Genomic DNA, 15,463 nt, shown 5'->3' with positions numbered 1-15,463 from the left:
AATGGCTGCCCCATAGTGTATTTCCCAGTTTCCTATCAGTAGATCTTTGAGTTCATTTGGTTTTATGTTTTTAAAATTAGGATACTGTACAAGTATTCTCTTGCACATAATCTCTTTGTGTGTTTTTGGGAGCATTTTTTTAAGTAAACATCCTAGAAGTAGAAAAGCTGGATCCAAAGATATGGACCTTTACATTCTAATAGGTATTACCAAATGCCCCTCTTGAAGAGATTGTATTAATATATTCACTTGCTGCGATTACAGGCGTGAGCCATCGTCACCGTGCCTGACTCTCAGACACTGTATTCATACTCATTTACCCATCTTCTGGCCAACACTGAATATTTTCAGTTCTGTTTTGCTTTTTGCTTTTTCTTTCTTGACTGATTTTAATTGACTTTGCAAGAGCAGATTTCTACCAGTTGAAGTGTAAAGCATTCTGTTCAGTATTACAATAAGTTCTGTACTATAAATATCTTACTCTTGAGGTCCAAATAGATTGGGATACTGTGTCACTAATTGTAGAGCCAAAATATGATTCATTATTTAGAAAATGTGAATTTTACATGAAGCTGCAGAACTGAGAACCCATTTTTCCCTTTCATGGTGTCAGATTTGATTACTGGTTATCGCTAATTTAAATTGCATAACCTGTCAGCTTCATTATACCGGAGCAGTGATTGCCTTGTTTTTAAAATTGACACTGTTTTTGTGGAGGTTTTTAAAAGGATGGCTTTGAAATTATTGCAGAATTTCTCCATAGAAAGAAAATTAACTGAAATTAAAACTATTGTGAGGAGTTTCTGTTTGAGATAATCAATTTGAAACTAGGGAGTCCCAACCAATAACTTTTGGAAGATTTTAGAACAAGTTTAAAAAGTAATAACACTTTCCATATTGTGATTTCCCTTGGAGAAGGTAGCTGAGAGAAACAAATTTTCATTGTAGTAACTCACTAATGAATTATTTTGACAGGTTGCAGTTTTGACTAAATTGAAGCAAGTGCCTCATGGGGTTTCTTCCTGCTTATGTCAGTGCTGAATCAGCAGTAGATGAAAACCTTTTGTTGTCAAAAAATTTTTTACTCTCTCCGGTTTCTTTTCTGTCATATAGTTCATCACATGAAAAGGAATTATTTCATATATTTGAAATACTTAGAAAATATAAGTTTTGGCAAACTAGAATTCCTACGATAAGCTATTTGTTTTTAAGACAAAGATTTCTATTATCAGAGAAGTATTCTTTTAAACCGTCATTTGCTATTTAATTTGAAATTCAGGTTTACAAACTGCAGTTCTACAGACACTTTCTCAGCTCACTGCAGCCTCCGCCTCCCAGGTTCAAGTGATCCTCCTGCCTTAGCCTCCCAAGTAGCTGAGACTACAGGTGTCTACTGCCACGCCCAGCTAATTTTTTGAATTTTTAGTAGAGACGATTTCACCATGTTGCCCAGGCTGGTCTCAAACTCCTGGATTCAAGTGATCCGCTCACCTCAGCCTCCCAAAAAGCTGGGATTACAGGCGTGAGCCACCATGCCTGACTCTCAGACACTGTCTTTCTAAAGCAGCGGCAGGTTTGGATCTAGTAGCAGTGTATAGGGATGTCCTTTCCAAATTCTGTAGTCAGAATGACTCCTCTGAAGTTGTTACTAAAGGATTCCTTGCCTATACATTGCATTAGAGATCCCTTTTTTTTTTTTTAATACTTTAAGTTCTAGGGTACATGTGCACAACGTGCAGGTTTGTTACATATGTATACTTGTGCCATGTTGGTGTGCTGCACCCATCAACTCGTCAGCACCCATCAACTCATCATTTACATCAGGTATAACTCCCAATGCCATCCCTCCCCCCTCCCCCGTCCCCATAATAGGCCCCAGTGTGTGATGTTCCCCTTCCCGAGTCCAAGTGATCTCATTGTTCAATTCCCACCTATGAGTGAGAACATGCGGTGTTTGGTTTTCTGTTCTTGCAATAGTTTGCTGAGAATGATGGTTTCCAGCTGCATCCATGTCCCTACAAAGGACACGAACTCATCCTTTTTTATGGCTGCATGGTATTCCATGGTGTATATGTGCCACATTTTCTTAATCCAGTCTGTCACTGATGGACATTTGGGTTGATTCCAAGTCTTTGCTATTGTGAATAGTGCTGCAGTAAGCATACATGTGCATGTGTCTTTATAGCAGCATGATTTATAATCCTTTGGGTATATACCCAGTAATGGGATGGCTGGGTCAAGTGGCATTTCTAGTTCTAGATCCTTGAGGAATCACCATACTGTTTTCCACAATGGTTGAACTAGTTTACAATCCCACCAACAGTGTAAAAGTGTTCCTATTTCTCCACATCCTCTCCAGCACCTGTTGTTCCCTGACTTTTTAATGATTGCCATTCTAACTGGTGTGAGATGGTATCTCATTGTGGTTTTGATTTGCATTTCTCTGATGGCCAGTGATGACGAGCATTTTTTCATGTGTCTGTTGGCTGTATGCATGTCTTCTTTTGACAAGTATCTGTTCATATCCTTTGCCCACTTTTTGATGGGGTTGGTTGTTTGTTTTCTTGTAAATTTGTTTGAGTTCTTTGTAGGTTCTGGATATTAGCCCTTTGTCAGATGAGTAGATTGCAAAAATTTTCTCCCATTCTGTAGGTTGCCTGTTGACTCTGATGGTAGTTTCTTTTGCTGTGCAGAAGCTCTTTAATTTAATTAGATCCCATTTGTCAATTTTGGTTTTTGTTGCCGTCGCTTTTGGTATTTTAGACATGAAGTCCTTGCCCATGCCTATGTCCTGAATGGTATTACCTAGGTTTTCTTCTAGGGTTTTTATGGTATTAGGTCTAACATTTTAAATCTCTAATCCATCTTGAATTAATTTTCGTATAAGGAATAAGGAAAGGATCCAGTTTCAGTTTTCTACTTATGGCTAGCCAATTTTCCCAGCACCATTTATTAAATAGGGAATCCTTTCCCCATTTCTTGTTTCTGTCAGGTTTGTCAAAGATCAGATGGCTGTAGATGTGTGGTATTATTTCTGAGGACTCTGTTCTGTTCCATTGGCCTATATCTCTGTTTTGGTACCAGTACCATACTGTTTTGGTTTCTGTAGCCTTGTAGTATAGTTTGAAGTCAGGTAGCATGATCCCTCCAGCTTTAAAACATAGACAAAGCAAAGGTAAAAAAGTTATTTGCCTCTTATTACCAGGATGAGTGACATTTACTTGGTGTAAACCATTTGAAATTCATTTTGTCTCTCATAGCTTATTGAAAATATTTTTAAAATTAGTATAGTAGGATATGCCTTTTTTTACACTGCAAAGAAAGAAGGGATACTTTCTAGCCTTCAGAGCGGGGGTGCCCATAATAATAATAGCAGCTGTCATCTCTTGGACTCTTATTACCTAAAGTGATAGGCACCATAATGAATCCTTTACATGTATTATCTCAGTCATTCTTTGCAAACAACCCAATGCAATAAGGACTGTTATTCCTATTTGGAGATAAGGAAGTTATCGCTAAGTAATCTTAAGAGATTAAATAATTTGCTCCAAGCACACAGCTAATAAGTGGTAGGATTTGCATCAAATGTTCTGACTCCAGAACCTAGACCCTTCATCACCAAGCTCTGCTACCCAATTAAATTCTCCATGTAAAAGCGACTAGTGGAAGTTGACATGGGCTCATACCTACTGTGTATGGTTTTAGGCTTAGTCCTGGACCTCTGGTGTTCTCATATACATCTCATGTAGCATTCTTATGCATACCCTTGAATTCAACTATTATCTGTGTACTGGAGAATTTTTTTTTTTTTTTTATCTATGACTGAAACATGTCTAAAACATTTTCACTTGTGATTTTTTTTGTTTTTGCTGTTGTTTTTTGTGGGGTTTTTTTTTGTTTGTTTGTTGTTTGTTTGTTTGTTTAGTAGCCACCTTGAATATAGCAGTACCTACCCGGTAACCTACTCCTCCTTTAGAATTCTGTATCTTAGTAAGGGCAACCATGTATGTACCCCTAAAGCATCTGGGTGTCTTCCTTGACTCAACTTTCCTCTTATCCACACATCTAGAAAGTGGTACCATATCTACCTCCTTAACATCACTTGAGTACATCCACATCTTCCATTCCATTCCCCTCTCTGGGCTACCAATGCCTCTCAGACTACTGTTACAACCTTTAAACTGGTCACCTTACATCCAGCCTTACTTTTTACATACTTTCCACTCTTTTAATAAAATGTGAGCATGTCACTCCTACGCAAAACTTTTCAGTGAGTTTCCGTTGTTCTCAGGATAAAAGTTCGAACTCCTTATTAAGACTTGTAAGGTTTTCCCCAGTCTGGCTTCCTCGTGCTGCTTTAGCCTCTTCTCTTGTCCACTTTGCCACTCATTGATTTTTGTCACCTTAGCACCTGTTAGAGTACTCCTACCCACCCCACCCCCGAGCCTTTCATTCACTGCTCCTCCTGCACGCCCTTGAGGTTCAGTTGAAACCTCAGTTCCTGAGAGGGGAGGCTTTCCTTTCCATAGCATCCATCACACATTTGCTTAATATCTCCCATCCTGGCTAGGCAGCAAGTTGTGTGTAGCAGAGACCTCTGATCCACCTCATTTCTAGCACCTCGAATGATTTCCGACACCTAAGAGATATTCAGAAATAATTTATAGAATAAATTACAGATGCAGTCTCTACCCTTTACAAGCTCAAAGTCCAATGAGAACCAGAGTATGGTAAAGAAGTAACTTCCATACATGGGATAAGTACTGTAATAAAATGCCACAGGATTGCAGAGGAGTGTGTGAGTGGTTAACTTTGCCTTGGGGGGAGCATTTTCCCTATATAACTCTGTATTACTGAAGAAATTGACTTCTGGCATTCAGAAACAAGGAGAGCTTTGCTGAGCAGTAGAATTGATTCACTTGCATTTTGCCTATTTTTTGTGCTTGCTTTTCGGGCGGGAGTTTTACAGTAGACTTTTAATATTCTAAGGTTATATATCAGGAACTTCAGAAAGTCTAACCTAGACACAGATGCTAAGTAATCAGCTAGCCATGCTCACTAAATTAACTAAACCAAGTCCTCCCTAATCAAAATCTTTGCTAGCCCTTTTATGTTCCCGATTACAAATCAGGCATCATGAATCTTTGCTTCAAATTCTAACAGCCAAAATTGATGGCATTGAATCCATGAATACCAGAGGTGTTGTTCATGTTGAGATTTTTATTTCTTGTCATTCCAGCTTTGACCGCCATTGAAGGCACAGCACATGGGGAGCCCTGCCACTTCCCTTTTCTTTTCCTGGATAAGGAATATGATGAATGTACATCAGATGGGAGGGAAGATGGCAGACTGTGGTGTGCTACAACCTATGACTACAAAGCAGATGAAAAGTGGGGCTTTTGTGAAAGTAAGTATTGCTCAGTAGGAGGCAGATCTGCATTGCTTTATGTTTAGGGCAATGTTTTTAAGGCCTTTTTCTAGTCATCCTTTTCCACATTGGTCAGAAATGGCCAACATTGCTAATGTCGTTATAGCCTTAAAGAGTGGACTTAAGAGTGGGAAGCATATGGTGTATTTAGTTTCAGGCTGTGTCATTCAAGTCACACTCACGTTTTTTTTGGAGATGGTTTTCCGTTGGTATACACAGGTGGTTTTGTTAAACCCTTCAGGCTGGTAAATTAACATAAAACTTTTGGGGGACAGTAAAGGAAACTGGGCCATTACGGAGAAGATTAATAGTGATTAGAAGAAAAATAAATAACTTTTAAAAAAATACTTAGAGTGAAATATGCTATGCCAGGGTAACATTTGACAAATACAGTATATTTAACCATCTTTAGTGTTAATGTCATTATAAAGATGCTGACCTCTAAGGAAAGCTGTGTTCAGGAAAAACTTCCTAACTATGAAAAAACAACAGAAAATCTTGAACATAACCCATTAAATACCAATTTTTTTTAAAAAATGGCTTTTACAGAGTATTTGGGCAATCCTAAAAGAGGAAGCACATCAAATATAGTCCATCTTTAGATGTAGGCCAGTGTGACTGGGTACTCCAGTTAATGCACCAGAATTTTTTTATATTATAAGAAGAATTTGCTTCTGTTTCTATAAATACTGGTTCTAATGAAATATGTTTCTTTTGATGAGTTCTTATAGTAGCAAAATAACTTTTGAAAAATCTTTAACAGTTCTGTGATTTTCAGTGTTATATGATTTTGAAAAATTGGTGAACTTGAACATTAAATCAGTTTCTATATTTAATAAAAATCAATTTTTTACTAATTAATAGTTAATCAAATATTTTATCCTCATAAAGATACACAGTATTTCCAATAGAGCTAAAGTGTCCTTTGGATATAACAGCATTTTTCTGACTACTGTGTTCTAATGTCCAGACCTTATTTTAGCTGACCTTGGCATGTTGTATTAGTCCATTCTCACACTACTATAAGGAAATACCTGAGACTGGGAAATTTATTAAGAAAGGAGGCTTAATTGGCTCACAGTTCTGCAAGCTGTACAGGAAACATGATGCTGGCATCTGCTTGGCTTCTGGCGAGGCCTTGGGAAACTTCCATGTGAGATGCAGCCATCTCATATGGTGGGAGCAGGAGCAAGAGAGATGGTGAGGAGCAAGGTGCCACATACTTTTAAATGACCAGATCTCGTGAGAACTTACTATCACAAGAACAGCACCAAGGGGATGGTGCTAAACCATTCATGAGAAACCATCCCTCTCACCAGGCCCCACCTCCAACACTGGGGATTACAGTTCAGTGTGAGATTTGGTGGGGACACTGATCCAAACCGTATCACATATAATCTGAAATTTTAGTTGAATTATATTTTTAAAAGTTAGCATTTCTAACAGAAAAGTACCCTCTAAGAGTAGCTTGGTATTGGTATTTCTATAAGAAAGTGATTTCAATGAATTATATATATATATTTTTTTAAGTTTTGTCTTGTGTCATGTAAAGGCCACACATAAGTGTTTTTAGAATCGTACTTGAGAATAGTGAAAGATCATTCATTACGTTTGTATGACTGCCCAAAAGAAAGAATAAATACTTATGGTTGATAATTGGTGTAGAATTAAAATCCATTTAAATGCATCTGACATTTTGTTTTTAGCTGAAGAAGAGGCTGCTAAGAGACGGCAGATGCAGGAAGCAGAAATGATGTATCAAACTGGAATGAAAATCCTTAATGGAAGCAATAAGAAAAGCCAAAAAAGAGAGTAGGTAGCACTGCTAAGTCCACTTTTCCCCCAAGACAGGCCATTACTGAGACAAATAGCAACTACATTATTTAAAAAATGGACTACCAGAGACACAGAAGATTTTTTTAAGTTCCATTACAAGAAAACGTAATATGACTTGCGGGCATTAGTAGCATTGCTTTTACCACACTTTAGTTTGTTAAGGTAAAATTGTTACACATACTGCTTACCATAACAGTGAGTAAAATGGCAATGATTGACTCAAGTTGTAGTAGTTTCTAAGAACCAAGAATGCATATACTATTTATAATTCAAAATGACATAAAACAAAAAGAATTGTTGTCAAGTACGTTTTTTTGGTTTTGCTTTGTAATTTTTGACTGGAATTTAGGAATTTGTGCTTGGAAAAAAAACAGAACAAGTGATTATCTCGTAACATCTTATGTCCTTTTAATTTCAGCTGACATTTTTATAGTCTGCAAAGATTTAAAAAGAAAATTGCAATGGTTATTTTTAGATCATATACTGGACACCATCATATTGTAATCTCTTACTGCAAATCTGGTGAACTTTTTTTAATAGAAAAGTAAAGTAATAGAATTACTGTTAGTATAATTAGACTATTTCAAGATATTAGGATAACAGGGAGAACTGGTACTTCATATGAAAAACAAAATAGCCAGCCAATCTGGGCAACATAGTGCAACCCTGTCTCTAAAAAAATAATTAAAAATTAGCCAGGCGTGATGGTGCACACTGTGGTCCCGCTGCTTGGAGGCTGAGGTGGGAGGATCACTTGATCTTAGAAGGTAGAGAGGCTGCAGTGTGCTGTGATTGCCTGGGCAACAGAGGAAGACCGTGTCTCAAAAAAAATTTTTTTTAATAAAAAAGCAGGATGTTTTTTACATATATAAGTAACATGACCAAATAGAAATAAGATTTATCAGAGGGGGTGGCTGGGCATGGTGGCTTATGACTGTAATCCCAGCCCTTTGGGAGGCTGAGGTGGCCAGGAGTTTGAAACTAGCCTGACCAACATGGTGAAACCCCATCTCTACTAAACATACAAAATTAGACAGGTGCAGTGGCACACGCCTATAATCCCAGCTACTGAGGAGGCTGAGGCAGGAGAATTGCTTGAACCCAGGAGGTGGAGGTTGCAGTGAACCGAGATTATGCCATTGCACTCCAGCCGGGCAACAAGAGTGAAACTCCGTATCTCAAAAGGTTATCAAAGGGGTTTTGTAACATAAAGAAATTATGCTGCATTTTAGTAGATCAAAAAAACTTAATGGCAGTTTCAGAACATTACTAATTTGGTTTTTGATTGTTTACATTTAAAGAGCTTATCGGTATCTTCAGAAGGCAGCAGGCATGAACCATACCAAAGCCCTGGAGAGAGTGTCATATGCTCTTTTATTTGGTGATTACTTGCCACAGAATATCCAGGCAGCGAGAGAGATGTTTGAGAAGCTGACTGAGGAAGGCTCTCCCAAGGGACAGACTGTAAGTACATTCTCAGTGAAGAATCTCTCTGCATGTAGCACTTGTTCATTTTAAAAGCAATTTACTCTCTTATGTCCTGACTTCTTTTAAAAAGTCAGACTGAAAGATAAAGTATCTTTAAATACTAATTTTGTGGCTAACCATTTTATCAGTCTTCTTGGATAGTCTTTTTCCTTAGTCTGGGAACATTTATAGTCAGTGAAGACATTTTTGCAGTTGTGCCTTGCCACAATTACATTTGTAGTTTTCCAAATTAGATCTGTAGAGAATGAAATATGAAGCTAATTATTTTTTATCTGAAATTACTCACCATTGCATTTTTCCAAAGTTCAGATGTTGCAGCTCATGTTAATCTTGGGTTTTTTTTTAAAAAAGTATTTTATTACAGAAGCAGTACATGTCCATTATAGGAAACTAGAAATACAAACTAACAAAAGAAGTACACATCACATATGTACCACCCAAATATGAGTAATAATATATTAGTGCATGCATATCCTTCTATAATAGATCTTTCTCTTTGTGTATATATACACGATATTTTTATTAAAATGAGATATCACTGTCTGTTGTTCTAGAACTTCACCTTTTCATCCCAGCACATTTTAAGTCACATAATATCGATACTATGTTCATATGATGTTGAACCCCAAAATTTTCTTTATACCTGTTTTGTCCAAACCAGTATTCAGTCCAGGACTCGACCTTTCATTTTGTTGTTATCTAGTATACCCCAGTGCCTTTTTTGTCTGTATTAGAGATAGGCACAGTTTTTCTGCAGAATATCCTACTTCAGTTTGTTTTTTCATGGTGGCTTTTAGTTTGTTTCTTCATCACCTGTATTTCCTGTCAGTAGGATGTCACAGCTAAAAGCTGATGAACACAAGTAAAATATTTTTGGCCAGACTACATTACAAGGGATGTTCTGTATTCTACATTGTATCACATCAGTTGATAACATATCTGGTTGTTTCCCCATTAATAATGCTAAGATTGACACCTAGATTTAGGGGACCATCATATTTATTTAAAATTCCTTCAATAATTCAAGTTTATTCAAGCTATGAGACTTGCTTAAAGATTAATGAAATATCTAATCACGAGGAAAGTCTGTTTTCAAACTATATGACCAATAACAGGAGTCATAGCAATTGTTTTCTTAAAACTGAATACCTAACAATTCTGCAGCTCTTTCCTCAGTATTTTATTATAAACAGATTATATCTTAATGGTTCCCTTTTGTTTTCAAAACTTTTTCCCTTCTTTGCATGAATCAGTTTGTATAAAAACATATATATTCTTTATTTTCAGAGGCGTTCTGCTCTGAAGAACAGTTTTACTTTATAAGGCGTCAGTTCCCTCTAATATTAGAACCTTACAAAACCACAGCACTTTATATGTTGCAAAGCATTCTCTCCATGAAAATTAATTCTAGTTGATGCAACAGACAAAACCAGAAAATCACAGTGGCTTAACTACAACTGTCTGAAATAACAGAGAGTTGTTTCTTGCTCATGCTAGATTTGATGTGGCTCTCCTGTTGGCGTCACTCTTTTCTGAATAGTGACTCCTGGTCATGGGCTGTTTCTGTTATGTAGCTACACTGATTGCTACACGGGGCTTCCACGCCACAATGAAGTGAGAAAAGAGAGCCTCAGGATTCATTAGAATGTTTTCAGGCTTACATCCCTGACAGCCATATCCCAGGCATGTGATTCTCCAGAGAGGCTGGGAAATGTAGAGGAGCTCATGATTTCAGTGAGCACTGCGGTCTCTGCCACACCTGCCTTTGTCACGTTAGCTTATACTTTCCAACAACAAGGACGATCCACAGAAGGCAAAGGATTGAAAAGGTTGAACTTCACCAGTGCATTGTTTGTTCCATTTTTTTGTTTTTATTTTTAGAAAATGATGTGTGCTCTAACATTGTAGAGCAGCCTTTCTCCCTGGACCCCTTCAACTTGACCCCTTGCTGCCTCTTTTTATATCTGGGATAGTTTATCTTGGTAATTCGTATCTTCTCTGTTTTCATAGTGTATTCCTGTCTGCATATATAGAGAAATATGCTGATGTACCGATAATGGGAGTTGTCTTCATAATGGTTGTTCATAAAGTCATGTTTACATGTATTCAGCTTTGTCTTTCTAGTTAATATTAAATTGTTTTCAAGCTAAACGTTTGTTGTTTAAACTTACATTTGGCTGGGCGCAGTGACTCACGCCTGTAATCCCAGTACTTTGGGAGGCCAGGGCGGGCGGATCACAAGGTCAAAGTTCAAGACCAGCCTGGCCAACATGGTGAAACCCCGTCTCTACTAAAAATACAAAAAAAAAATTAGCTGGGCATGGTGGCAGCACCTGTAATCCCAGCTACTCGGGAGGCTGAGGCAGGAGAATTGCTTACCCAGGAGGCAGAGGCTGCAGTGAGCCGAGATTGCACCACTGCAGTCCAGCTTAGGCGACAGAGCAAGACTCTGTCTCGAAAAAAATAATAAAAATAAAGTTACGTTTGATCCGGTTCTCCCACCGCCCCCGCTGTGGGTCTCAGAAGCTCGCGCTGCCGGAGGAGTGGTAGTGGCCCGGCAGCCCAGTTTCGCCAAGGCTCTCCGCGCGCCGCGGCCCGCAGGCACCCGGCACACGCCTTCCCTGCCACCAGGATGCCCAGGAGGAAGGTCAGCTCTGCCGAAGGGGCCGCCGAGGAAGAGCCCAAGAGGAGATTGGCACGGTTGTCAGCTAAACCTCCTGCAAAAGTGGAAGCGAAACCGAAAAAGGCAGCAGCAAAGGATAGATCTTCAGACCAAACAGTGCAAACAAAAGGGAAAAGTGGAGCAAAGGGAAATCAGGCCGAAGTGGCTAACCAAGAAACTGAAGAAGATTTACCTGCAGAAAGCGGAGAAACGATAACTGCGGAGAGTCCAGCCTCTGATGAAGCAGGAGAGAAAGAAGCCAAGTCTGATTAATACCATATACCATGTCTTACCAGTGGTCCCTGTCTCCCTTCTTGTACAATCCAGAGGAATATTTTTATCAACTATTTTGTAAATGCAAGTTTTGTAGTAGCTCTAGAAACATTTTTAAGAAGGAGGGAATCCCACCTCATCCCATTTTTTAAGTGTAAATGCTTTTTTTTAAGAGGTGAAATCATTTGCTGGTTATTTTTTGGTACAACCAGAAAATAGTGTGGGATATTGAATTATGGGAGGCTTTGACTATCTCCGGTGTCAGCTTAACATTCCATACATGGGGGTTAGTTTTTACATCCTATAATACAAAGCATATTAAATGGCAATATGGAGTCAGTCCTGCATTTAATGTCTTGAACATTTTAAATTACTTCCATTCTCATGTTGTTTTTTAGTAGAATTGTTTCCTAAAGAAAAGCACTCCTCGATCATGGCGCTCCCTGTCGGAATTGTGTGCACTCTGTAACATGTTTGGTTGTGGTAGTCCTGTTTTCCTAGTAACTTTGTTACTGTGCTGTGAAAGATTACAGATTTGAATATGTAGTGTACATGCTATTCAGTTGTGAACTGGTGGGCCGTATGTAACAGCTGAGCAACATGTGAAGATACTGGTACTTGATACCCTCTTAAGGAAAATTTGCTTCCAAATTTTAAGCTGGAAAGTCACTAGAATAACTTTAAAAAAGAATTACAATACATGGCTTTTTAGAATTTCGTTACATATGTTAAGAATTATGTACAAATTGAAATGTCTGTACTGATCTTCAACCAATAAAATCTCAATTATGAAAAAAAAAGTTACATTTGATTGTGGCCGGGTACAGTGGCTCACGCCTGTAATTTCAGCAGTTTGGGAGGCTGAGGTGGGTGGATCACTTGAGGTCAATAGTTCGAGACCAGCCTGGCCAACATAGTGAACCCTTGTCTCTACCAAAAAATACAAAAACTAGCCGGGCATGGTGGCATACGCCTCTACATAGTCCCAGCTACTCGGGAGGCTGAGGTGGGAGAACCACTTGAACCCAGTAGGCAGAGGTTGCAGTGAGCCAAGATCACGCCCCTGCACTCCAGCCTGGATGACAGAGTGAGACTCTGTCTCAAAAAAAAAAAAGGCCACAAATAAGTAAAATTTTTTTTAATGTTACATTTAATTTAATTGTGTAATGTGTAAAACCCTGAATGCTTTTCCAAGGCTCCTTAATCCACGTTTGTACATACTTGAATTCAAGTCTTTTAGCATTTAAAGACTCTTGCATTTTTTAGTAGTATATAAAACTGTGTCTGTCTTGGATATACCTTCACCAACTCAAGATTTCTTACTTTATCATTTATTTCAGGCTCTTGGCTTTCTCTATGCCTCTGGACTTGGTGTTAATTCAAGTCAGGCAAAGGTAATACTATTAAAACTTTATTGCATGTTACAGTTTGAATTGAATAAATGTGTGCCTGTGTTCAGTTAAACATTGTTTGTTCTTTCACAGGCTCTTGTATATTATACATTTGGAGCTCTTGGGGGCAATCTAATAGCCCACATGGTTTTGGTAAGTAGACTTTAGTAGAAGGCTAATAACATTAATATCAGAAGAATTTGTGGTTTATAGCAGCCACAACTTTTTCAGCTTTCATGATCGAGATTTGCTTGTATTAATACCAAATACTCAGTTGAACTTCCTTCAAATTCTTGTTAATGGATATAACACATGGAATCTACATGTAAATGAAAATCGATGGCGTCCACAATTTTTCTTTAAAATGATTAGTTTGGCTGATTGCCCCTAAAAAGAGCGATCTGATAAATGTCTCTTTTTAAATTTTCTCTGAGTTGGAATTGTCAGAATCATTTTTTAATTAGATTGTCATAATTTTTAAAACTTTAGTTTTTCCAAATTTTATAAATAGTGGCTATAGAAAAAGAACGTGAAATATTATACATTATTTTGCAACAGTGCCCTAAAGATTGTTAAAGTTCATGAAGTTATTTGTGCAGAATGACTCCAGAGAGCTCTACTTTCTGTTTTTTACTCTTCATGATTAGCTATCTTCCCATTTATTCTGGTCATTTATTGCTAGTGGCACTTTGCCTTCTTCCAGTAGTCTCATTTTCCCTATTTTGCTGTTACTTTTTCTTTGCTAATTTGGAAGATTAACTCATTTTTGATAAAATTGTGTCTTAAGATTAAAACTGGTTCCAAGCAAAAGCCCTTATAATTTTTCTCTTACGAGTAAAATGCACACACTTGAAAAATAAAGTTTGTAACATCTATTTTGATTGCTCTAGGAACTACATTATTTATTTATTTGTTCTTAGCTATGGCCTTCTTGTTGAAGTTGCTGAATAAATTACCTCAAAACCTAAAACTTAGCATAAATAAGGTGTTAGTGTACTTGGATCAAATGACAGCAAAATTCTGGGGATGCTTAGCTTGATTTGTTCCACGAAGAATGCCACTGAGGTACGTGAAACTGCTGCCTCCTCACGTGAAGTTGTTTTACAGGGTTACAGATACTGGGCTGGCATCGGCGTCCTCCAGAGTTGTGAATCTGCACTGACTCACTATCGTCTTGTTGCCAATCATGGTATCTATGTTTTCCCTTTTACCTTTCAGGGAAAAAAAAAATAAATGAAATTAACTTTAAACATTTCTATTTTTATTGTTCTATTTGAAGTGTTAAAAATGGCTGTTTTATGTAGACTCATCTTTAAACTAGTTAAGGTTCAGAAGTACTTTTTTTTATATAATGTTTTGCTTTAGGTTCTATTTATGTTGTGAAAAAAGTTCAATTTATTAATAGATTACTGATTTGCGATCTATATAGACTACCGTAAAAACAGATTCCTTTAACATTGTGTTTGTCAGCGTTTGGTAGCTAGAATTGTACTTCTCTCTGGAACAATTCTTCTGATTTTCCTCAACCGTATTATTTTATCCCTCTATTTCAGTTGCTAGTGATATCTCGCTAACAGGAGGCTCAGTAGTACAGAGAATACGGCTGCCTGATGAAGTGGAAAATCCAGGAATGAACAGTGGAATGCTAGAAGAAGATTTGATTCAATATTACCAGTTCCTAGCTGAAAAAGGTGATGTGCAAGCACAGGTACGTGTTTAAACATCTCACCAAGTATCTTTACTGCATTGTGTATTTTAATCTGTGGGGGACAGGAGCAAGCACTTATATCTGTAAGTTACATTTTCATTGCCCTGAGCAATTATGAACTACATATTAGAATCACCTGAGCCCCTTAAAAAAAAATACCAAGAGTCTCACACTCTTAGGATATTCCATTTCGGTTAGTGTGGGATGGGACCTAGGCGTTGGTTCCTGAAACTGTCCAGGTGACTCTCCCATGTACTGCCGCTGAAAAATCACTGCTTGAACAGAGCAGCATTAACACCGACGATGAAGGCTCTTACTAGAGTCACCAATGATGAAAACTGTCACTTTCTGTAAACAAGAAGTCCCTGGAATATTTGCAATATCAGATGCTCTTCAGAGCTATTTACCGTTCATGTTTTCTTCTGCTCATCTTAAATCATAATTTCCTCAAGGTCAAGAACAGAAGTAAGCTCGTTTAATGGAAATTGTATAATGTCCATCAAAGTGCCATGTGTGCACACACACGTTTTGTGACTTCTTTTAATATTAAAATAAAAAGAACTTTAACATTTACATTTTTTTCCACTAAGTTTGCAATTATTTCTAATTTAGGACATGTACAGATGAGCATTAGATACTTATTAAGAACAGTTGGTTTTAAGACTAGCAGTGGAGTC

The 15,463-nt window shown here is 37.7% G+C and overlaps 1 protein-coding gene and 1 pseudogene across 1 annotated transcript in view; both read left to right on the top strand.

Annotated features, from left to right (window-relative positions):
• Positions 1-15,463, top strand: part of SEL1L (SEL1L adaptor subunit of SYVN1 ubiquitin ligase) — a 70,379-nt gene that overhangs the window by 30,187 nt on the left and 24,729 nt on the right. The window contains exons 4-10 of the mRNA XM_005561957.4: positions 5,240-5,407; positions 7,135-7,240; positions 8,566-8,728; positions 13,028-13,081; positions 13,172-13,231; positions 14,186-14,267; positions 14,632-14,786. Coding sequence (XP_005562014.1) covers positions 5,240-5,407; positions 7,135-7,240; positions 8,566-8,728; positions 13,028-13,081; positions 13,172-13,231; positions 14,186-14,267; positions 14,632-14,786 — 788 coding nt within the window. The remainder of the gene's footprint in view (positions 1-5,239; positions 5,408-7,134; positions 7,241-8,565; positions 8,729-13,027; positions 13,082-13,171; positions 13,232-14,185; positions 14,268-14,631; positions 14,787-15,463) is intronic.
• LOC107130465 (non-histone chromosomal protein HMG-14 pseudogene) lies at positions 8,591-12,487 on the top strand (annotated as a pseudogene).

This window comes from Macaca fascicularis, chromosome 7, assembly GCF_037993035.2.
Source record: "Macaca fascicularis isolate 582-1 chromosome 7, T2T-MFA8v1.1".
NCBI classification, from domain to species: Eukaryota; Metazoa; Chordata; class Mammalia; order Primates; family Cercopithecidae; genus Macaca; species Macaca fascicularis.
The sequence above is the reverse complement of the archived record's forward strand: the minus strand, read 5'-3'. Positions and strand labels throughout refer to the sequence as shown.